Source organism: Oryzias latipes, chromosome 2 (genome assembly GCF_053564925.1).
Source record: "Oryzias latipes strain Hd-rR chromosome 2, Olatipes_Hd-rR_3.1".
NCBI lineage: Eukaryota > Metazoa > Chordata > Actinopteri > Beloniformes > Adrianichthyidae > Oryzias > Oryzias latipes.
In genome coordinates this window covers 13,563,890-13,587,224 of record NC_136238.1, presented here as the reverse complement: position 1 = coordinate 13,587,224, position 23,335 = coordinate 13,563,890, and the positions used below count along the sequence as shown (strand labels likewise).

At 37.8% G+C, this 23,335-nt stretch overlaps 1 protein-coding gene across 8 annotated transcripts in view; it reads right to left on the bottom strand.

Annotated features, from left to right (window-relative positions):
- Positions 1-1,606, bottom strand: part of kcnh7a (potassium channel, voltage gated eag related subfamily H, member 7a) — a 98,109-nt gene extending 96,503 nt beyond the window's left edge. For all 8 annotated transcript variants that reach the window (XM_020710294.3, XM_078932772.1, XM_020710299.3 and 5 more), the window contains exon 1: positions 814-1,606. In XM_020710294.3, the coding sequence (XP_020565953.1) occupies positions 814-889 (76 nt within the window). In that variant the 5' untranslated portion in view covers positions 890-1,606. The remainder of the gene's footprint in view (positions 1-813) is intronic.
- Between the last annotated feature and the right edge of the window lie 21,729 nt (positions 1,607-23,335).

The window sequence follows — 23,335 nt, the reverse complement described above, 5'->3', positions numbered from 1 at the left end:
TTCAGAGCCCGGCTGGGATCTGTGTGCAGTTTACTTGTTCTCGTGCATGCATAGGTTTATTCCTCCCACAGTCCAAATACATGCTTCATAGGTTAATTGGTGACTAGGTGTGTGTGTGAGTGCATGTGTGTGTGATTGTTTGGCCCTGCAACAGACTGGCGACCTGTCCAGGACATACCCCGTCTTCGCCCAGGGGCAGGCTCCGCAACCCCAAAAGGGATACAGCAGGTTGAGGAAATGGATGATTGGATTATTGAAAGAGGCAGAATCAGGTTTTGCACGTTTCCCAATTTCTTCAAGCAAGGATTTAGCTTTTTGCAGATTTTTTCCCAAACATGTGTCTCTCCAAAGTAAAAAGATTCTGTAAATCTGATAATTACAGCCTTTCATGACTATGTGTCCTCATATTAGATGCGCGACTTAAGAGACTACCGACTCCAAATGTGGACAATTCTTTACAGATGCAGATGTTCTGCCATAGATTTAAGATTAGAAAGAAGGGAAAAAGGTTCAAGATGGAAAAAAAAAAAACCTGAAAGTTTCTGCTAGATGAAAGTCTTAAAGTGAGACATGTGTCAGAAGTGGTCCAGATTCTAGAGGTGTCTAAAATCCATGCTTCTGAACGCATGTGAGACTTTAAAAAAGCAGAGTTTTAGGTGCGCAGATCTTTTCAAAAAAAAAAAAAAAAAAAAGGAAGATGAGAATTATGAAAGCAGGTTGGAAAAACAATGGATTTCCATTTGATTGACAGAATCTGTCATGCTGTAGAGAGAGTGATGAACAGTAAAGACACACCAGGGGAAAGCTACTCACTTTGTCCCTCGAATTTCCGAATAATGACTCCTAAGAAGGTGTTTTGCGGCGCCACATGACCCCTCCGGACGGGCATGGTTCCCCTCCAAAGATGATGCTCTCTGGCTGTCCGAATACGAGCGAGCTGGTCCCCTTACGCAGCGCTGAAACCGGATCCAGAGGGGCTCCCCCCTTTGTCAGCACTCTGTCATCCTCCTCTTCTCTTTTGTGGTTGGTGTCCGCGGATCGCTCCACTTCAGCTGCCCGGCTGCGCGCCCCGCAGAGGTTTCCCCGCGCCGCCCGCAGACGCGCAGCTCGACAGAAACGCAGAGACGTTCAGGCGCAGATTCAGCAACATTTCACCGTTTGCCCGCGGCGCGTGAGAGGCTGGTGCGCGCGGGGGCCTGCTGCTGCTGCTGCTGCTGCTGTGACGGGGACACGGACGGAGTAAGCGCCGCGCGCGTAGGGGCGCAGCTCCGAGTCCGTGGAGGGAGAACCCACATGGAGGCTCAGACAAAGAGAGAGAGAGAGAGACGAGGCAAAGCTGGCGAGTAACGGATTACTGTAACGCGTTACAGCAGCTGTAACTAACAAATGATGAAAAGGCAGAATCGGTTTTTACCGGAACTTTACCAGAAAAACTTCACGAAAAATCGCATTTTTAAAGAGGAAACTTCTTAATTCCAAATAAAATTAAAAAAACAACGCGGCATAAAAAAAACAACCCAATCGCTTCTGACAAAAACTGACATTTGTCGCGCCGCAGCTTCACTCCTCGTTCACCTGAGACTGTTGTCTCGCGAGTGCTGACGTCAGACAACAGGTGCACCTCATTAGGGGAAACCCTGAACCGTTCTACGGGGTTTCCGCAGCAAGGCCCAAGCAGCCCCGTGGGGCGCTGTCCATGGTGCTGAAACAAACGCGCCTCGTCACAGCTGCGGTGACACATCAGGAGGGCGGGTTCTGGGGGTTTTAAGCGACCTGCCCCCTTTAAGACCGAGTTTATACAGAGATCTTCTATTTTTTTTCTGATTTTGCTTAGTAATCAATTTCAACATAAATTTACATATGAAAATAAATAAAAAGTAAACATTGTTAAACGACAGGAGCTTGAAAACCCAATTTAGAGGATAGAAAACGTATTTTCATATAAATGGTTTATTATTTATCCAATTTCAGCATTTCTCACACAATTTTGAGATTCTTAAAGGGTGAAGACTTTTTAATAACGGTTGCATAAATACCTAGAATCAAAATTTATTGAAGAAATGTATACTTCAAATTTAAATGAATGTAAAATGTCTAAAGTGTATTTCCATAAAAATATGACTGATCATCATCTGAGTGTCTCCATATGAACGGCTGGTTAAGTTTAAGCAATAGAAATGTTAGCATGGTTTAAATAAATGCTGAGAAAACTGCATAACGCATTTTGATTTAAGCTGCAACATTCAGCACTAAAGATCAGCAGCACGTTCTTGTGATGGAGGACACTAAAATGCTGCATTTCAAATTCTAAAGGTTACAGTTTCCTTCTCTACGTTAGCAATCCTGACTCAGAAAGTCGGTCCTGGGGCTCAACAATGAAGAGAATTGTGACTTACTTCTGCAAAATGTGCAAAGTAGAGGTTTTTGTTTTGTTTTGTAAAACACAAATCAGATGGGACCGAAACAAAACTGTGACCCAAAAATCGAGTCTTGAACAAGACCCTTGCATTCCAAATTTATACATTTACCATGACCGCATGTCAAACAAGGCGCTGTGCTGTGAAATCTCAAAACAATAAAAACAACAGTTAAAAAGTAGAAACAATAGAAAAGTTCAATAGTAAAATATAAAATAAGTACAATAGTAAAACAAGAACTATACTAAAAAGCAAGAGCATTTCTTCTGCTTCAAGAAGAGAAGATGTAGTGGCCGAAACACAGAGACCAGGAGAAGAGAAACATCAGACGAACTGTATTTCAAGGGACATTTCATACAAAAATGGGTGATGCTGGAACTTCTGGTGATAAATTAGGTTCCATTGACGCAGTGACTGAATGAAGTTTGGAGATTCTGTTTGAATTTTAAGCTTCTTTAAAGAGCTTTGTTTATCACTATGAATTCTAAAACAGAATAAAAAAGTGTCCTCAGTTAAAATCAGAAACAAATAAACTTACTACGGATTTTTGTGTCATATTTTCTTTCTGACTAACAGACAGTCACTTTGGGCAGGTGATGCCAGTTGAGGTTTCTTCATCTTTAATACATACAATTCTGTAAAGGGCATGCTTTGTTGGGGGATAAAAGTTTGCTTATAATCATCCATTTTTTCATGTTTATGGAATTTCATTTTTACTTCAATTTGTGTTCAAATAAATTACAAGTTTGTTGTTGCAGGAGAGTACGTAAACATTCCTAAAAATACGGCAAGCAAAGACGCAAAACTCCTGGACAAAAGCAAAATTCAAAAGTTGGATGAGGTTTTTTTGAATGCAAACTTTTAGCCTACAAACCTTTTATAAGCTTTATATTTTAACTGAAAGAAAAGTTTTGTTAGGAAAGTGAAGCACCTCTGCCAGGGATAAGCTAAAAAGCTGAATTTCTCCGAGCACTGAGCGAAACACCCCCAAAAAAAGACTTTTTCAGTTTTTAAAAGAGATTGTTTACAACAGGAAAATCTCTCAGTTTGAGTTCTTATAATATAGATGGAAAAATCTTTTTAATTCAGTTAAAAATTAAAAATAACGACAGAGAAAAAAGTGTACTTTGCAAAAACGAAGTTCTCAAAATTCCTGTGGAGATTTTCTGCTCCGTGCTTGGAAGTAGACAGCTTACTTGTAAATGTGAGTTTCTACAAAACTCATCAAGTACTGAAAAGGAAAAAGAAGCAAATTTTAGGACAAAAGTGTCTTAAAAAATAAAATAAAATAAAAAATGTCTCTCAGACTTTTTATCACCAAGCATTTATGTGAAAACAGGCAATCTAACTTTTTTAGTTAAAGGGGCACCAGTAGTAAACTGTCAGCTTTAATTTAAGTATTTTATAAGGGGGATTTTATAGAAGAGCAGCTAATAGATCAGCTGGTAGATGTTGAGTGAAAGGTGTCAGGAGTGTTGAAGGGATTCTGTGTGTTTTATAATTATGGTCCGCAGCAGTTACTGACTGCAAGGACCATATAGTTTTGGCAGTTGGAAAGATTTCTGCCCCTTTCAGTGAAAATGTGACCCCCGCCACATTTATTTTTTAATTGTGTGGAAAGTGCTAAACTTTATTATAAATAAAGATTGAATTTGAATTTAAACGCATAAAAAGTTGGTTGCACCTCTATCTGACTTAAACTACTATAATAAAAGACAACCTGAAATCCTGCCTAACAACAGCAAGGACTCTGAACTGGACGCTGATCTTTACAATTTATTTACTCGAGTCCTCCATTTGATCCAGTTTCATTTGGCCACCGTCACGCCTCTAGAGGCGTGTGCTGGAGGATAAACATCCCGGGTTTATGAAACATCTGTCTTGTCCTCCATCTGCTCCAGAGAAAAGGCTTCGGCTGTGCAAAGACATGGACGGGCAGATTTAGCAAATTGAGCTTTTACAACCTCTTGTTTGAAGAGCGGATTCCCCAAAGAGCCCCATTTCTGGCTTCCTCACACTTTCCCCAGCTCCAGTCTCAGGGTTCTCATCAGTGAACGCACAACACCAACCCCCCCCCCCCCCCCTTTCATTCATCCCACTCCCTCCTTCATTCTATGCAGCATGGCGAGCTCCACTCACCCACTCACAGCACTGGAACAGTAAAGGGTAGCTCTACCCTTGAGTCATGTTCACAGTAAAGGGAGTGACAGCGCAAATTAATCGGTTCCAGCGGCGCTCGCCCAATGGACAACTGCTGGTGACATCCCACTTTTTTCCAGTTCTGGTCTTCATTATTTGGTGACAGCTCGCAAATAAGAGGAGAACTGCTGAGAAAATTGAAGAAACGTGAGCATTTACAATTTAAAGACCCACTCCAATCATCTTTTGTTCTATTGTAAAAGCGTTCCTAGTGGTCTTTTAGTTATGATTATGCTGTTTTTAGGCAAAATCAAAAAGCGGGTCACTTCTTGGGACCTAGTTTCTGCAGAGCGGCAGTATTTCATTGGAAATTCCCTTCTGATTTGTGCTTCCTTTCATCCATCTGTTTTCACATGCTCTCCAACTAGCTTACAGCCCCTCACCCACCCCCCCATTCTATTGTGGGGGGGGTGCATTGGGGGTCTCATTGGAGCTATCTAGCCGTGTGGTTTAGAGTCACATTCAAGCTCAGACGAGAAAAACAAAGTCAAACTTGTGGATTCATCAGAATGGAGCGGAGCGTAGTATCTACAAAGCTTATTCCAACAGTATTTTTTCGTCTGCTCCTGATGCACCACAATTTGAATAAAGAGATACTCAGGGATGCAATTTTAAGCCTTATTTTCTTCATTAAATGTCCTCCACCATGAGAAAAATGCTTCAAAAACGTGTTGAAAACACCAAGAAAACAAGTTTCATCGGAGTGGGTCTTTAAAGAGACTCCAATGGAGAAGTAAAAAGACATTTTGAAACCATCTTGGAGACAGATCTTTTCCTCCAAACACCCATTCTACCCAGACCTCCACTCTCTGCTTTATTGTTTCATTACTTACTTCACTGAGGTTATAGGGACCAGGGGAAAGAGACGCATTGTTGCTTTGGAGCTGCAACATTAGAGCTACATCAAGAGGAACCTAAAGTTTAGCGATGGTGTAAATATGATATTTATTTGAGTAACTTCTGTTTAAATCATCATCATCTGCTGCTTGCATAATAAAAAATGTTGTTTTTTGAGTTACCTGTAATATTCAAAAATCCCAAATGCACGCACTTTTGCAAGTTTACTGCACATCATCTAGGTAGAGACAAGAAATGCTCATTCAAGTTAGTTTCATTCTTGCTCTCAAAGCAGAATTTTTTTTTTTTATGAGCACTGATGTTATAAATATTTGTGTTTACCGTCTGTGTAACCGTTTTTTTTTTTTTTTTGATGAGAAGTCGATTTATGAAACCCAGAGTGAGAAGGAAATTATGTTTTTCTCCCGAGATGCTGATAAAATGCGATATTAATAATTAAGTGGAAATGAAACAATGCAGCGAGGCTGGAGAGCTTAGCTGTAGTTCAGGAGTGCAGTTTGTACTTTTATTTCAGCAAATTTCCTGTTCTGACGTATCAGGAGATTCTTTCACTCAGGGGATAGTTATGCCCTTTTGCTGCCGTCTACGGAGATCTGAAATTTTGTTAAGCTACAGTCAATATTTGGAGCGGACAAGATATGATGAACGCGCTAATCACATTTCTAGTGCTAAAGAAATGAAGCAGGAGTCAAATATTAACACAGAGAGAGATTTCCAGTATTAGAGGAACAATTGTAAATGCGATGGCAATTATTGTGAAGTCATACAGTTTGAGGGGGCTCTTCTCACAATGAGCTTTTTCTCCCTATGGCGTCATTCATGCAGAGCTGTTACTGTGACCACGCCCACCTGTAGAAATACTGTCACTTCTTTTCAATAAAACTTTATTGTTTCAATATTTTTCGCTTCAGCCTTCATGAACGATCGATTTGAATTAATAGGAAAAAAAGCAACGTTTGCCACAGTGAAATGAAAATGCTGTAATAATTCCTGTGTTTTAAAACGGTTGCAGCAGATGATCTAAATAGGACTGTTCTTCTCATATAATTGGATCTTGAAAAAGGAACAATCAAATCACCAGAGCTGACCTGATGAGTTTAATATTGAAGACAATACCCACTGTTTAATACTTTATTTACCCAAAACAACATGTGCACACTCATTTCTGTTATCTTACATGGAATAAACTTCCTCAGAGGACAAGGCTTATTAGTAACAAATATAATTTCTAAATGATTTTAAAACTAAGTTTCATGGACTACTCATAATAACTAACGATGTGCTGTTATGAAATGTATGTGTTGTTGAAATGCTGGTCTGTGTTTTTGGTATGATGGTAGAAAAATGAATTTGTTTTTAACCTATTTTAACATGTGAAGCCTTTAAGGTAAATACAATGAATTAGTTTGTGAATTTTGTGAAATCATTTTAGGTTTTTTGGGAAATTTGTCAAATCTATGTATTTTAATGGTGACGGACCCCAGGAAGACTGTAGCGACCACTCTGTGGAAATTAATGGGGTTCAAAATAAATTAATGAATGTTCATGTGTTTCATGTTGCAGCAGGCGAAATTTGTGATGTTATGTTTCCATATGGGGATCTTTAGTACCAGGGCTTGCCGGTTTGGTCTGGGGTTGTTGCTGCAGTGCTCGCCCTTGCTGGGGCGGGTGGAGTGGACGCTGTTGCTCTCCGGTGTGGGTGGGAGCTATGGCGATGTTCTGTGGCTGGGCTCCTGGTAACAAGAGATTCACAATATAAAGAAGAAATGTTTTTGTATTTCTTTGTGTTCCAGTTCGCATTATAGGCAGTGATGGCACAGTTCTTATGGAGAACATTTTGAATTGGCACTTTATGTCACAAACGTTGCTGGTCTATAGCTAACTTTCTTTAAGTTAGCGTCAACTCAACGTGGCTCAATCAGATGTGAACAAATTCAAGCGTTTCTACCATGACTTAGATTTGAAGCGCAACCTCATTGGGAGTTTCAACCAAACTAAGTTGAGGCGAACACGATTTTTGAACACCAACAACAGCAGAAGGTGTTTCCCATAAAACACGAGGGCTATGTCCAAATTGCCTCCCTACTCAATAACGGCTAAAAAAAAAGTAAAGCAAAAAAAAAAACATGATGTGGAACTATCTAGTGACCTGGATTTTGAAATGCAATTCAGACACCATCATTACTTTTTTTTCTTGCCGAAGTAAAAACCTAATAAATATGAACATTTTACAACTACCATCTATGAATCAACTGAGTTCTTATGAAAAATTGGATGGTGTATAAAAACTAAACACTTTTTTCCCCCACATGAAAAATCATTCAAATGCAATGCATTGTGGTCTATTATTTGCCAATCTAGTTAGCATTGATGCACGCTGCTTTTGTTGCAAAGACTTCTGGGAAATTTCTAGGGTAGATTCGGACTACAAAAACGTTACTCTTATCTGAGCGTTTTTTCAGACAAACAAAAGAGCAAAGAATTCGCAAATCGAGTCTGCCGGAAGACAGGATGCTGGGGGCGGGACTTGAGAATAAGAGGTAGAACTCAACAGCTGATGATGAATGTTCAACTATAGAAGTTTCCCAGATTTTAACGTTCCTCCATAAATGATTTTTAATGGCCTTTGACGGCAGAACTCGTGTTCTGCTGTATGCGACACAGGATTTAAAGGTCAAGCCAAGCAGTGAGTTTATTCTCAGACAGAGGCGTGTGATGCACAGCGATGCACAACCACAAATAAGGAAACAGACCGGTGTCATCCAAAAAAAATGTGTAGAAAATGTGAATAAAAACGAAGCAACACAGTTACCATGGCGACAAAATGAGGGGATGACAGCACTTCTGATGTGAACTGAAAACTTGCCAGAATGATTACAGCGGTAATGATGTCTAATGACGCTGTCGTCAAGCTTCACAGTGACTTATCTTGTCACAGATAATGGCCGTCATAATGACAGGGCTAAAAGAGTAGCATCAATGCGGGTGTAATCAAGTTGGCCCCATCCGTTTGTTCCTGTCAGAGAAGCATTCCTGTCTTTGGCCCGTGTATCTGCTGGAAAGAAGAAGTCCCCCTCCTCTATCTGCTGCTCTGTGTGCTCCATTCCTTTTTAGATTCATCCGTTCCCGTCCGCGGAGCAATTTAGAGCGGGCATTCAGGCCTCGGCCCTTAATTCCTGGATCACTCTGGAATGACTCAATCTGTCTTGCGTCGTCTTCTTGGGTTTTTCTTTGTCGGACCTTAATTTCAGGAAAATCTGAAGGTTGTCACAAAAGTCTGTTTCTCTTCTACCATTGACTTTTTCCCCAGTTGGCGGCCTCATCTGCTGAGTGCTGCAGCTCTGTGGGCCATGGGAAAAGCACACCGATGATGAGGAGCTGGTGTGACATTGATAACCCTCAAGACACCGCCAGATACCGCTGGCGGCCCTCCATAAAAGAAAAAAAAAACCCAGCTTTGTTTTCCGTCAGCGCCACCATCGCAGTTAAACGGCTGGGACTGCACAGCTCATCACCACACAGAGGTGTCATCCCACATTTACGACCCCCCCACATGTCCCCGTCTCAGAGGTCGTGCACTCCAGGCGCCGCCGTGGAAACTCTCAGCCTCACACTGGTGTTGGATCTGCTCCTCGACAGAGCCGATTTGAGTTTTAGCCACTTGGAATGAGTCCACAAAAGAAGTCACTTTCCCTGTTGATGCAGTTCTGAAGACAGAACCTGATCTAGAACCACAGAGCAGAACCTGAGAAGACGCCCAACACGACTCAGACATCAAGACTGCACTTATATCCTTACTAGTTCAGATCATTTTAGGAAACACAGGAAAAACATGAAAATAGAACAGAACCTTTTTTTTTTCATTTAATAAAAAGCTATTTTTTAAGGGAAACTCTTCTTAACTATGAAACTGATTGAATCCTTCATCATGCAGGTGTTCTAAGAGAAATGTAAACATCTAAAATTTTTGGGGTTGAAGGAATTTACCATCAGTTTTTACTTGTATAACACAGTTAATTTAGTTATTTAGCTAAAAGTCAGCATGAAAATGAGGATTCTGATATGATAATGCACAGTTATTACACTGTAAAAAGTTTCATCGAAATGTGTCATTTAGATGTTGAAGAAATCTCTGTATGCAAGGAGAAAAAGATTAAAACCAAAGCTTTTTACATTCACATAGTTTTCTATTATTTATCTGGAACAAAAGGGGTACATAAGGCTGACAGAATCGGTTTCATCGAACAGCCTTGAAGTCAGTAGCGGCTAAAAAAAACTTTTTTTTGTTTCAACGGACTAAATATTTTACTAAGCAAGTCGTCAGGGGTTACGGTCCCCATGAAATGATCCAACTGCTTGACGGTTTCTCCCTGTGGTCAAAACAAGAAACTCCTGAGAAACGTCAATCTAACCAATTTGGCAGAGACTACATTTACTTTACTTAAGTAAATCCCAGTTTGTTTGATATTTTGGAGTCACAGGTTGGAAATGATCAACTCTAATATGTTAAACACCGCCTGCTTGCTTTAAGGTTTTCATTCAAAGCATGACATTCTTTAATTAGGTTTGTGTAGTTGTTTGTAATATGATGACAAGAGGATAAAGAAGTTTGCATATGGTGTAATTATTTTAAAAAAAGTAAGTGTGTGGCAGCAAAAAGCGGTAAAACCGAGCTGTACAGGGTCCCTGCTGAACAGATCAGTATAAAGGGACTGTGGTCTTAGGTTTATATTTTTCATTAGCATGTTATTTTGAACTTTTTGTGTTCTTTTTAGATCTTATAGCCTAGCTCAACTTAACTTAACTAAACCTAGATTTGGATTCATGCAAACCTGAGAGAAAAAAATGCGTGTAATAATTAATGTTTTAAATGGAACGTTCCCAGCGCGTGATGGTGTTCTCTCTGAAATAAAAGCGTTCTGGTTGAAATCCTGAAAAGAACTTTGTGCCAATTTAAATATTTTATTCAAAAATCTATTAAAAAATTAGAATTGACATCGGTTTTTTTAAACTGTTGAGATATTTATGCAAAAAGGGGTTTAAAAAAAATTGAGTGTTACACTTCTTAAAAATATTTATGAAAAATAATTAATTAACAGTGAAAAAAAAATGTCAAAACACTCAAATTTTACCTAGATTTTTGAAAATGATCTTGGGAAATATAGTCATATTTTTGTTTATAATTTAGACACAAACAATTTAAAATCACTTGTTGTAATAAAAAGGTAAAATTAAATTAATTACATTTTAATTAAAAATATATATTTGAATAATTCCTATAAAAAATTAAACTACTTGAAAGTGTTCATAGGAAATGTAAGCAAAATTAGTTTACAGCCAAAATAAAATAAAAAAAAAGATTTAAAATATATTTTAAGAGTAATGTATACTTTTAATCACAAAAGAGTTCCAACTGTTCCTCACAAACAAAAACTCCAACCTGCCGTTTAGAAGAAAAGCATAATCAAACCACAAACCAGTGACAGTAAACTTACTGGATTCAGTTTTGTAGCGACTGAGTCTTACCAGTTCATTTCTGAACCTGTGGGGACCAATTCTCACTATGGAAACATGTCAGCCTGATAAAAATAAAAAAATAAACAAGCCTGTTTTTCCCTAAATAAGATGCCTAAAATAGAAAACACCTTAAAGATTTTCCAACATGAAGATAAAAAGTTCCTATTTCCACCAGAAACTGATTTTTTTTTTACCATTTGGTAAAAGCTTGAATCTTTTCTGACAGTAATTGAGTAAAATCTTCAGTCTCAGCTTTTTTCCGCCTTTTTGTGTGATTAAGATGACAGTTTTTTCCCAGAAATCATGAAAGCAGGAGAAGCTGAGGCTATAAATAGATTGAAAGAACTTAGTAAAAGGGAAGAATCAGAGCCTAAAACACATAAAGGCCGACACAAAAAGACATTCCACACATTAATAAACGAAAGCCTGTGCCAGTTCTTTCAGTTCTTTAGACATGCAGGTGTGGAGCTAAATGAAGCCGTTGGCCGCCTGCATTCATTTCCTAAGTAACTAAATTAATAGCGTTGCCGCTGCATATTGTTACCATATTACCGCTATTAGGCAGAGCAGCTGGATGCAGCCCAGCCTCAGAATCACAAACTGTCCTTCTGGCAGCAATGATGAGTTGGCATTTGAATATTAAGAAGGATATAAAGTAAGTGAAAATCTCCCTGACTTGGCAGCTGAACTACTTTGGGCCGCATTCAGATTTAATTATAGCCTGATTTCAGCAGAGCCGAACCAAAATAGAGTCATAAATATGAAGCAGTCACGTGGGGAAGCTGCACGAGGAGCCAAAAGAGGAAATCAGGGAGACGCTTCAATGGAACCTGCAAATACAAACGGAGAGCTGCGGCGAAAGGAAAAAAACCTAATAGGAAATTAAGTGAGAATGAAAAAGCATCTACAGGAGCTAAAATGCTGGGCTTCCATTTTTTCCTGACAAACAGAACATCTTTTTAAACATTTTTCCATAGAATATCCATCAATTTTTGGTCCTTTTTCTTTCAAAGTGGGTTCTACAGCTTAAAAAAAAACATGGGTTAAACTAAACCAAATCTGCAGTTCCAACACCAGTTCACTGGAGGGGGGTGCTTGTTTTCTCATGCTGGCGGACAAAAAGCACTAAGAAGCAAATGGGCGTGTCTAACAAGGTTCAATTACATGAATAAAATCCTCCTCCTTAGACCTGTAGCTGTTCTACAAACTTTTTCAGGATTCTATGGAGTGATTTTTGTGCCATTATTCCAAGCGCAACACTCACTGCTTTGAGTGAAAACCTGAAAAATGTTGTGTTCTCAAAAAGTTATTTTGTGCTGGAAACAGAAAAATGCACTTGAAACATAAAAATATGTGCAAGCAAAACAATTTTCATGCGATTTCCATCACTTGAAATCACCACAAAAGCCAACCAATCACAGACACGGACAGGAAGGCTGATGCTGATTGTGTGAAATTCTTCCAATCAGCTCGTAGACTGGATCAGGTTGGTGCTCGATTGGAAAAATTTATGACCAAATCGAGCTTACATTGAGTTTTTATGAGCATTTTTTCCAGTGCAAACAGCAAAACATTTTTTAAGTTTTATGCTCAGAACGCTTAGTGTTGTTCATGTAATAATGGCACCAAAAAAAAACACTCCTGCTGTTGAGATTTCCACAGCAACCCTTTTAAAACATTTTTAATGATAGATTTTGTTTTTGGAAGCTAGCATAAAGAGAAGGAGGAGGTATCGTTCTTCCAAAAGTTAAAGATATTTAAACAAATACATGCTAAATTACAATTACGTTTGCTTTTTATAACTAAAATGTGTGTAACCTAAAGTTCTGCTGCAATTTCCTCCAAATCCTCTCATCTTATATTACCAACTTGTACTTACTTTCAAGTAAAAAACAGGTAGCGGAGATGTAAAAGTAACATCTGGCTACATCTGTCACAATTGCTTTTGAAGCCAAACTGTCTAAATATAAAGCTGTGTTCACACCGTGTCCGAGCGGCCACTTCGAATAAAATGTTAATGTAAACACGTGTCAAAGCGCGTTTCGGGCTTCAGCGTTAAAATTTCTCATGCTGTACACAAGTTTTAGGACCGTTTTATGTACAATACACGTGACCATTGGACATGCGTAGTCAGTTGTATCATGTCAAACTTTGACCAATCAGGGACTCAGATTTGACAGTGACGTGTGGATTTGGTTTATCTGGACGCGTTGGTAATCTCGCAATTACAAGGATGCTAAAAATGAACCGCCCAAATCATGAGATTTTTACCGTTTTGACATTTTGTACCAAACCTCTCTCAACTGTAGATGGCAGACATTTGATAGTAAACAGTAGAAAAAGAAGAAGAGGGAAGAGGAAGCCCCTCCCTGCTTGTCCAATGAGAAGACTATTGGTTAAACATACATTTAGTACCTTGAAAGTGTGTCAAACATATGTAGCTTATGACTTTAAACTGTTACCAGGCACTGACTTGACTGTATGACAAACCTAAAGTGGTCACTTGCTGAACTGCACCCGACAACCATTCATTTCCGTTTTTGAATGAGCTTCAACCCGGAAGTCCAGCGCCCTGCCTCTAGAATCTAACCTCAGTTTGCTACATAAACAATGTTCGACATTCATGTCCGCTGCCTCCACTCCACCTCTCAACTCCAAATCAAAGTTGCATCATTTCCTCCCATAAATCAGTGTGTCAACATTGTTATGCAACGTTTCCTGCTGCTTTGGGAGTACCTGAAAATTATTTACAGTTTGAAATTAAGACGCTGTCGCTGCTCAAACATGCGATCAGAACAGCAGTGAGACTCACTGTAATTAATGTTGACAGAGCACACAGGAGCCCAGGTATTTTTAGGTTTTGTTTACCTGTCTTGTTTTATCCATCCACGGTTTAATTTCTGTGCTGTTCTACTTTTGTCAGACTGAAACAGTCACACGTGAAGCAGACCGTTTAACTTCCCAGATCCACCTTCTGTTTTTACCCAAGATTTCTCAAGAAAACCTTTAAGTAGAGAAAAATACATTGTTTTGTTGCACTAACTTTTCTTTTCTTACGTATTTTATAGCTGCTAGCATGTTCTGTGTTGTTTTGAATCGTGTGTGGATGGAAGTTTTAAGCTGCCTATTTGTGTAGCAGATACATTTTGATTAGAAGCAAAAAAAACAACAACTGTGTCCTGTATGGATATTTTGCCACAATATTTATGTAGAGGATAAAAGTAAGAACAAAACAAAAAAAAGGTCTACTGGAAGGAAGGGGACTTTAAAATAACTGATTTTTAAACATTCTTCTTCTGTTTTTACATTTAAAACCGTTTAAAATCACAGTTATTTACATGTAAGACTCAGCTGTGAGAAACTTTGTCTTAGTATTCCTAAATCCGACCCACTTGTGTTATCATCTGCTAAATTTAATGGCAGTAAAGTGACTAAACTATTGTCTCTAAAATGGCATTTTTTATGCGTTTATAATAGTGAATCAAACAACATTTTTTAAAGCAGAAATGCTTATCACTGTGCTGAGAGTTTATTCTAAGACCAAAAGGAGGTTACTGATTTATTTTTTTCACCATTTTTTTTTTATTTGACCACTACTTGTGTACTTAACACTGTTGACTTGTACTCTACTGTTATTAACTTTTTTTAAAATAAAAAAAATATTGGCTTAGGACACAATAGATAATTACATTTATTTTTTTAAGGCAAAACAGAACAAAAAACTGGGCTTAATAATTTCAAACAGGAAAGAAGACCCCCCCCCCATCAACCACCCCTGCAGGTTCTGATTGGCTGTACACACCTGATCCAGGTGATTCACTGTGGGGGAAAAAACGATTCCTGTGGCGATGGACAGGCGGGGAAAAAGGAGAAAAGCAGGATGACTGCATACGCTGGGGGGGGGGGGGGTCATTAACAATCTGGTAGCAACAGTGGGAAACTGGGAACAGGTGTGATTCTGGACAGGAGATAAATCTAAAAACCCAAAGATCGGCACTTTACAAAATAAAACAAAGAGATGGATTACTTGGATCTGGAAGGAAAAACCTGAAGGAAAGGACTTGCTCCCTCTTCACGAGCAAACTCAAACACTCACTAACACAAACTGAGTAATAATTATAAAAATAAATATGTCCAACGGTTGGATGTGAAAAAACCCCACAGAATCCTGGGACACTATGTACAACATTTAAAAATTCATTCGGAACAAGTTTTTTCTAATTAATCTTTTGTATTTATACACAAACCTTGTTCAGACAAACCCATTTTGGTCTTCAAAGGTTTAAGAAATTAAAATTTAGACATCAGAGATTTAAGAGCTTAACAGCTTCAAGACCCACTCCAGTCAAAATCTTGATCCATTTTCAAAGTGACCTCAGTGTTATTTCTTTAATGAATATACAGCTTTTAGCCTAAATCAAATAACTTGTGTCGATTTCAGGGACATAGTTTCGAGCGGCAGTAGTTCTTTAAAAAAAATACCCGTGAGTTGGTGGCTCAGATCAAGCCCGCCCACACTCCCTGTCGCCTGTTTGACACATTCTTTCTGCTCCTTCATTCAGATTTAGAGGGTTCCAGCCTCCATTTTCAGTTTTGAGCAAGAGACCAGCTCAGACGGGGAAAACAAAGACGTTTTTCCTGCAGGTGGATCCATCAGAAAAGAGCACAGCCTGTCTGTTTTCTGTATCACAAATACAAACTTTTGTTTTGATCATGTTGGCCCCACAGCTCTGTTCTTTGCTTGTTTAGGAAAACTATGAAATAGATGGAATTCACCCAAAAAATGAAGTCCTTTTCGTCTGATGCACCAAGTTAGAGTTGGTCACTTTTCCTCAGATTTGAAGAAGTTTTGGCTTCAAATTTTAAAATTTTGATGTATTTTTTTCTCGTCTCATCTCCACTGACTGCAGTTTTTTTATGAATGCATTGAATTTCGTTCATGAACTTGAAGAGGAGCCTTGTAAGTTTCTCCTGCAGTGACACCCCCTCCCACTCCCTACCCTTATTTGGCGGTTCTCCAGCCGATGTGAGCGCTCACACCTTCCCCGCCGTCCATCTCCGGTCTGTCTCTTGCCTGCTCTTATTCTCTGCCAGCTCCAGCCGGTCTGAGGGATCAAGAGCCAGGGTTGCCGTGGCAACTTGTCCTACCCCTATCACTGGATAGATCACCCTTATATTGTTGTTCACCTCACCTCTGCACAGGAAGCCTGATTCTTCATCCAACCCCCTTCAAATGAGATTTTTTTTAAGTTTCCTTTTTAAAGAGGTTTAAGTTTTTTAGCACAACTGTTTTCTTTTCATCCCTCCAGTATCAGCATCCTTCATTCAGATTTGAAGGGTTGCAGCCTCCATCTTCTGGCATTAAGAGGATGTGACGGTGGAGGGGAGACAACTCCATTATTCCATAAATTGCACAGGCGAGCGTGAAGTGTTAGCCGATAAAATGATGGCAACCTCAAACTGCAGAGGTGGGACGAAACGGCTGAGAGTTTTTTTTGGTCTTATTGGATTTTAATTAAAAAAAAGTGATGATTTTGATTCTGATTGAAAATTAAAACCACTGCAGTGTTTTCAAAGTTTAATAGTAATTTTTTTTTAAACCCTTTGGCGCTGGCAACAGCAAAATATCACACACTCTGAACTTCTTGACCATTTACGCAATTGATGATTTCCAGCTGATTCTGACGCAGAGAAAAGTTACGTTAATTGCGGAAGCAGCCAAAAAGATAGGGTCACTCAAAGAGCATCAACACTATAGTTTATAATATATATATATAATAGTATCAGATATCAAGCCTATTATGACAAAGTAATACTGGTTTGTTTTGAGGCGAAAACTGCCCTCTAGTGGCAAAATAATAAAACCCGGAAGTCAAAAAGGAAAAAAAATAAATGTTAACGTTTCTGTGCAGTGTACTGCTGCTTCCTTAGCCTCTGTTTGATCATGATGTATTGCGTATAAGTTTATGGGGGAGTTGTTTTAAACAGTAAAAGACTATTTTCTCCCCACATGATAGCAAAACTAACAACTTTTATCAACGACTATATTTTTTTATGTTGCAGTTTTACAAAGCAGAAATGATGTCCGTTGAGAATGTTCTGAAGACGGTTGACCTCCATTAGCACGTTCTAGCATGTGTGTTTAGCATGTGGTGTTCACAATGGACAAGCAGGGAGGGGCTTCTTCTTTCTATACTTTTTGCAATGTCGCCAACTGCAGTTGGACAAGGCTTTGTGCGAAAATGTCGTAAATCTGGCTCCAGGCTTTTTCGTATACAGCTCTATCCTGATATATAAAAGATGGGAGGGAAAAAAAAATCACAAATTCACTTCTGTGAATTATGTCTCTACCAAATCCAGGTCTCTGACTGGTCAATGTTCAACTTGTTTAATTTTGCACATTTTGTATATAGAACCCCAAAGCGGCCATAGAAAGTTGCATAGCCACGCATAAACACAGGAGTTTTACATGTGGAAGCAGGAAACGCATGTATATGTGCGTTTTCATAGACTTTTCATTGGATGTGGTCACTTTAACGTGTGTTGCCGAGGGCGATGTGAACGTAGCTTTAGCCGAGGGAAGGGAAGCTCCTCTCTTTGGTCACTGGTCATTACCAAAAAGAATTGGAAAATAGGTGGAACAAACCGACCTGGCTGTAGAGCTAAGCCGTGGATGCGCTGATCCTCTGTCAATCAAAAAAATGCTTTATACTTTTTTACATTTACATTTTTATTTTTTTCCTAAGAATCAGTCTCATATCAAATTCATCCTTTCGGGAGTCAAAAGAACTTTTTTTTTCCCAGTAAAAAGCCTCTTGTAGACGTTTGATGAACTGCTTTTTGATGACTTGCTTTACTTAATCCAATCGGAGAAGGGTTGCTTCTTGGTGTATACATAAGCAAAATCATCTCCAAAGGCTGGAAAAATGGCAAGATGGTTTTCAAAAGGTTAAAAAACTTTCTGAAGCCTTGTGGGATTCAGAAAAGTTGGTGATCGATTTTAAAATCCTACATAAAAACTTTTTTTTTTTTCTCTAGACACAAATCCAAAGAAAATCAAAAGATTTCCAGCAAAAACTTTTTTTGGTCAAAAAGTTGTTTGATGAACTACAAACATCAATTATTTGTTTTCTTATAACTTTAAAATTAAAGTCACAGGGTTGCCTGTTGGTCTAAAATCATGCAAACAAAAGCATTTTTAAAGGACTGGGGGGAAAAAAACATGCAAACTGGTTTTCCAAAGGTTAGACATATCCTGAGGGTTTGAGGGCGTGGTGAGGATGGACGTCTGTTTTTGGAAGAAAAAAAAACAGAAAAATGTTAAAACTAAAGTTAGTTTCAGAAAAATCAGTGATTGATTTAAAAATCCTAAATCACAAAGATTTTTTTTTTTTAAGACACAAGTTGTAAGAAAATCCAAAACTTCATAGCAATGTTGATTTGTAACTACAATAAATTACTAAATCACATTTTGAATGCATTAAATGTGGGATAAAAGTCTGTTCCACATGAACACTTTAGCCTTAAGTGCTGTCAGGAAAAGTCTGATCTTAAGGCGTCGCATACGGACAGAAAAGCAAGGACCTAATTTAATCCCAGCAGCATTAAGAGTAAGAGTGAAAATGATCTTGAACTTGATCTGAATCAGAGCAGCGGCTGCTGTCCACGTTCTGTATGTGGCTCCTGTGAAACTGGAGCCTGTGCTGCTCTAACGCTCCTATTGGGGTCAAAGAGAAACTATAGAAGTGTGCCATAAACTTGGACAATGACTGTACAGAACCAGCAGGATTTGGTTTCCTTACATGCATCTGACCCCATTAGAACTGGCACGTGTTCTGATGTATGGGTGTGTGTGTGTGTGTGTGTGTGTGTTACAGTCCTTTGTGAGCTTTATGCAAGTGTCTAGTGGGCTGTCACTGCTAAATCACTGAAATAATCCAATTAGGATTAACAAATTCAAAATTTGACTCAATACAACAGGATTTAATTAACTGTATTAGTCATAATTCAAATTTAAACTTTATTTATAAAGCCCCATTAAAATAGAAATATTGCAAAGTTATTTATAGGCCTAAAACAAATCAGAAATGATGAAAAAAACAAAATGGAACATATAATTAATAGAAATAGAAAATGTAAATAGAAGCAGAAGTGAATACCTGGCTAAATGCTGATGTATTAAGGATTTGTCCATGAACAGAGTTAGTCCTCGTGTGCAGGAAGACACTGGAGTTCAAATTTAATCTAAAAAGTGTAAAATGCATAAAAGCAAAAGCAAATGTAAATAATTTAAGAAATTATTAGGTACCCATAATGTAAAAGGTAAAAATATGTAGTGACTAAATCAACATTCATTCATATTTTTCAGTCATTTTTCCCTTTTGGGGTCACGGGGCTGCTGGAGCCTATCCCAGTGAAGGAAGAGGACACCCTGGACAGGTCGCCGGTCTGTCGCAGGGCCACAATCACGCACCCAGACGTGGCCGGTGGGAGGAAGCCGGAGTCCCCGGAGAAAACCCACGCATGCCCGGGGAGACCATGCAGACTCCACACAGAAAGGTCCCCCATTGATGTTCTGGTTCAGGTCCCCCAGCCGGGACTTGAACCAAAGTAAACATGTTTAAAAAAAATAGGTATGAAGAAAACAAATTATTTAAATATCAAACAAATATGTTACTAATTTTCAAATTAAAAGTCTGGGTTACTAAGGTCAATTTTGAGCCTTCCTTTAAAAACATGAACAGCGAGGCTCTGTTCATTCTATGAAACCTTTTTGTTTTACTGTAAATAAAAAAATAACAAATTTTTTCTCTAAGTAAGATTCTGCCCAAATATTTAAAGGAAATTGCTTAAAAAGATTTAAATTACGGGTCTAAAGTGTATTTTTTTATGTTAAGTCCACAAAGTGCACACTATTTTTATGCACTTTGAATTTGAAATATTGTTTTTTAAACAACTTTTTTCCTCTTTATTTGTTTACAAGCTGAACTTCTACAAATGTCGTAAACGATCAAGGTATCGGATCAGATTGTTCAAAACATTCATAAATGAAATCATTTGATGCTCTTCAATGTTCACAGATGTTATGATAGAAAGTTTTAGGTCCATATCGCCCCCTGTTGGCGACAGTGAATAAACTCCTTTATGCACTCATGATTTAAAAATAAAGTCAATAAAAGGTTGTTTTGCTCATCCTATATATGTATATTATTGAAGTTCAAGATACAAGTAAACATTTTTTGTTGTTCATATCAGAGGCAAAACCTGTAAATACTATAAAGGACAAAGAAAGACGAGTAATATTGCTTTTTCTGGCTTTTACATTTACTTTACAGATTTTTTAATTTGGACATAAAGCAGGCAGTTAGCATTTTCATAACATAAACTGTCAAATGTATAATTAGATGCACTAAGCCCCAAAAATGTCAAACTTAAAATAGAACAATTTTAATAATACTTGGAAAAAATATGCAACAAATCCAAAGTCCCACAGGAAACACTGAAGTAAATTCAGACACTTTATATCAGGGCTGCACAATATGAAGAAAACTCTCAATGTGGGATATTGGTGATCAATATTGCGATGACAATATAGCTTGCAATACATAAATAGCAAAACAACCAACATCATAATTTTCTATTCACTGCAACAGTTTCATTTAAAGAGGAGTCAACATAACTTATAATATTCTCCAAATGACCCTCGTCTACATAGAAGGTGAGCATCAAACATAAAAGGCTTCTGATTGGTCAATGATGTAAAGGAGTCCATCCGATTGGTCTAACGAATAAAGGCATTTATTTGATTTGTTAAAAATGTCAAGCATTATGGTTACCATTTATTGCAATTCTCACCAACTTTTGCGATATGCGTGTTGCACACCTTGATATCACGAAAACGCTAAGTTTGCGATTTATTGTGCAGGCCCATTTTAAATCTTTTACAGCAAACCTCCGCTCTGATTAGGATAAATTTGGCTGAGTGCAGCCGCGCTGAAACACAAACACAGGAGTCACGACTTTCACATGGAGAGGTAAACCCAATCACAGGTGTTGGGTGATCACAGGTGCAGGGTCGACCTTGTTGAATTAGAGCCGGCGTTGGTTGGGGCCGCCTGCCAGCGGAGCAGATTATCACCTGGTGTCATCGAGAGCAGCGGCACAAAGGAGGCCTGTAAGGGAATATCCCCGGGTGCGATTCCCTTTCTTCATTAAGCCCGGGTCACATGCATGTCTGAACGACCCGAGCCGTCGCCAGTTTCAGACGCCATTTTGTCATGTCTGGACTAAACCTGGGAGGCTGAGCAGTGGATGTGCCGGGCATCAGATACCAGCGTGAGACCACCAACACCAGCTAAATGTGGGACCTCGCCGCCGCCGCCGAGATCTCAGTTACGTCCCAACAGACTGGGTTCATTTTTGAGCTTCAATGCCAAACTTGACATCTTCTATCTAGACTTTTCTAGTAATAAAGAATCAAAAAGTTATGGTTGTGGTTGAGCCTCTTGTTTATATTGTTTTATATTGAAATGAAAATCCAAAAAATGTCTGCAGATTCTCAGAAACTGACATGAAAAACTACCAAAAAACTACCAGCTACAAAGCTAAAGCTAGCAAAGCAAAAAAGGGTCGTCATGGTTGAGGACGCATCCCAACAGAAACCTGGGCTTCTATACTTTGAGTACAGATGGAGAAAAAACTGCAAAAATGATTCACATATTACACACAATACAACACAAATGTTTCTGGCTCCAATTACTTTTAAAGAAGCTTCCAACCCGGAAGTCAAAGGTCGCATCTTAGTGACAACAGGTTTTAAAATTTAGCCAAATTATATAAAAATAAAAATATAAACCACATTGGAAGCTCCACCCACTACATTCTGCTGCAACACACTTTTTCTTTGTCGTTTATTACATACAATGTTATGTGTAAATAGATCAATGGAAAGGTTATTACAATTATAATCAAAACTTGAGTTTGTATTTGTTTCTGAGTTCAAATTTAATGCCAATTTAAACAGCAAACATGCTAGTTATTTAAATTTAAATGAAACGACTCAAAAAGGTTTTATTTGTTCTATGAAATATGAATCAAATGTAATTATTAACTTGTAATTCAAGCTGCAGAGGCTCACCTGCCTGTGACTCACCTGCTTCCCGCTCAGGTAAAATGGGAGGAGTCATCTTTCAACTCTGTTTTCCTCCACCAACTCCTCTTTTACCTTATTGTTTTTAGGAGTGGGGATTGTCTTTATCCCATTGAAACTTTTTTTTTTAAACACACATATAAAACTTGAAACAATTTTTACCATTTGCTACTTTGAACAACCTCCCTATTTTTTATATTATATTTGATCTTTCTTTTTGGAAAAGATATGCAATTTAGAAATCATAAAAGAAAATGTTGGATTATAATAGAAAAGCGTTAGTTTGAAATAAGGATGTAAATAAGCTCATTACAAAAAAGGTTTTTTAAAAGCCTGTTTTCACAAAAGAAAAAAATAACATTTTGTTCAGTTTTATCTCAACTTTAGGAGTGAAACCATCTAAAAATTGTCGTCCAGCAAAAAAAATAAAAGTTTATCAAGTTAAATAAGTACATTTTGTTTTTGTAAAATGTTAGACATTTATTTATAATAAATTCAACCAGGATAAAATGATCTCGCGGGTGGATGGACAGCAGGTGGCAGTCTTCTTCCATATTTAATAAACCCACAAACCCTGATGTTTTTTTAAAGCTTAAGTTTGAAAAGGTTCAGCAAATAACTCTAATCTTATAGAAAAACAAACATTTCATTTAAGACACACTTCTTAAATGATCAAGTTCATGAATATTAAAATGTCCATATTCGATTTTTTAAAAGGATTACAAATTAAATCTAGGAAGGCAAAAAGTTTGAGTTAAATATAATTTTTACTTTTTGGACCTTTAATGTGAAATGATTAAATAATTCGATTTCACATTAAAAGAAACCGAGAACTTCACATTTTAGACAACAGAATTAATATTTTTGAATTTCAAATATGTATCAATCTTAATGATTTATTAGAATTAATAACATTGATACATATTCATATATTTTGGTTCGTTTTTTTAAATCATATTTTGAAAGTCAGCATAACTACAACTCAGTTTGTTCTTTAACTGCTTTAAAATAAGTTTTGCTAAATAACCAAAAACTAAAACAAATGTATATTTAATCTGATGAAAAATGGTTATATTTATCTTTTTGTAAAAAATAAATTTTTAAACAGATTTTGACAATAAGAATAATTACACCTTATACTTTATAAACCTTAACAGTGACAAAAACGATATTTTATAATTATCTTCACATATTC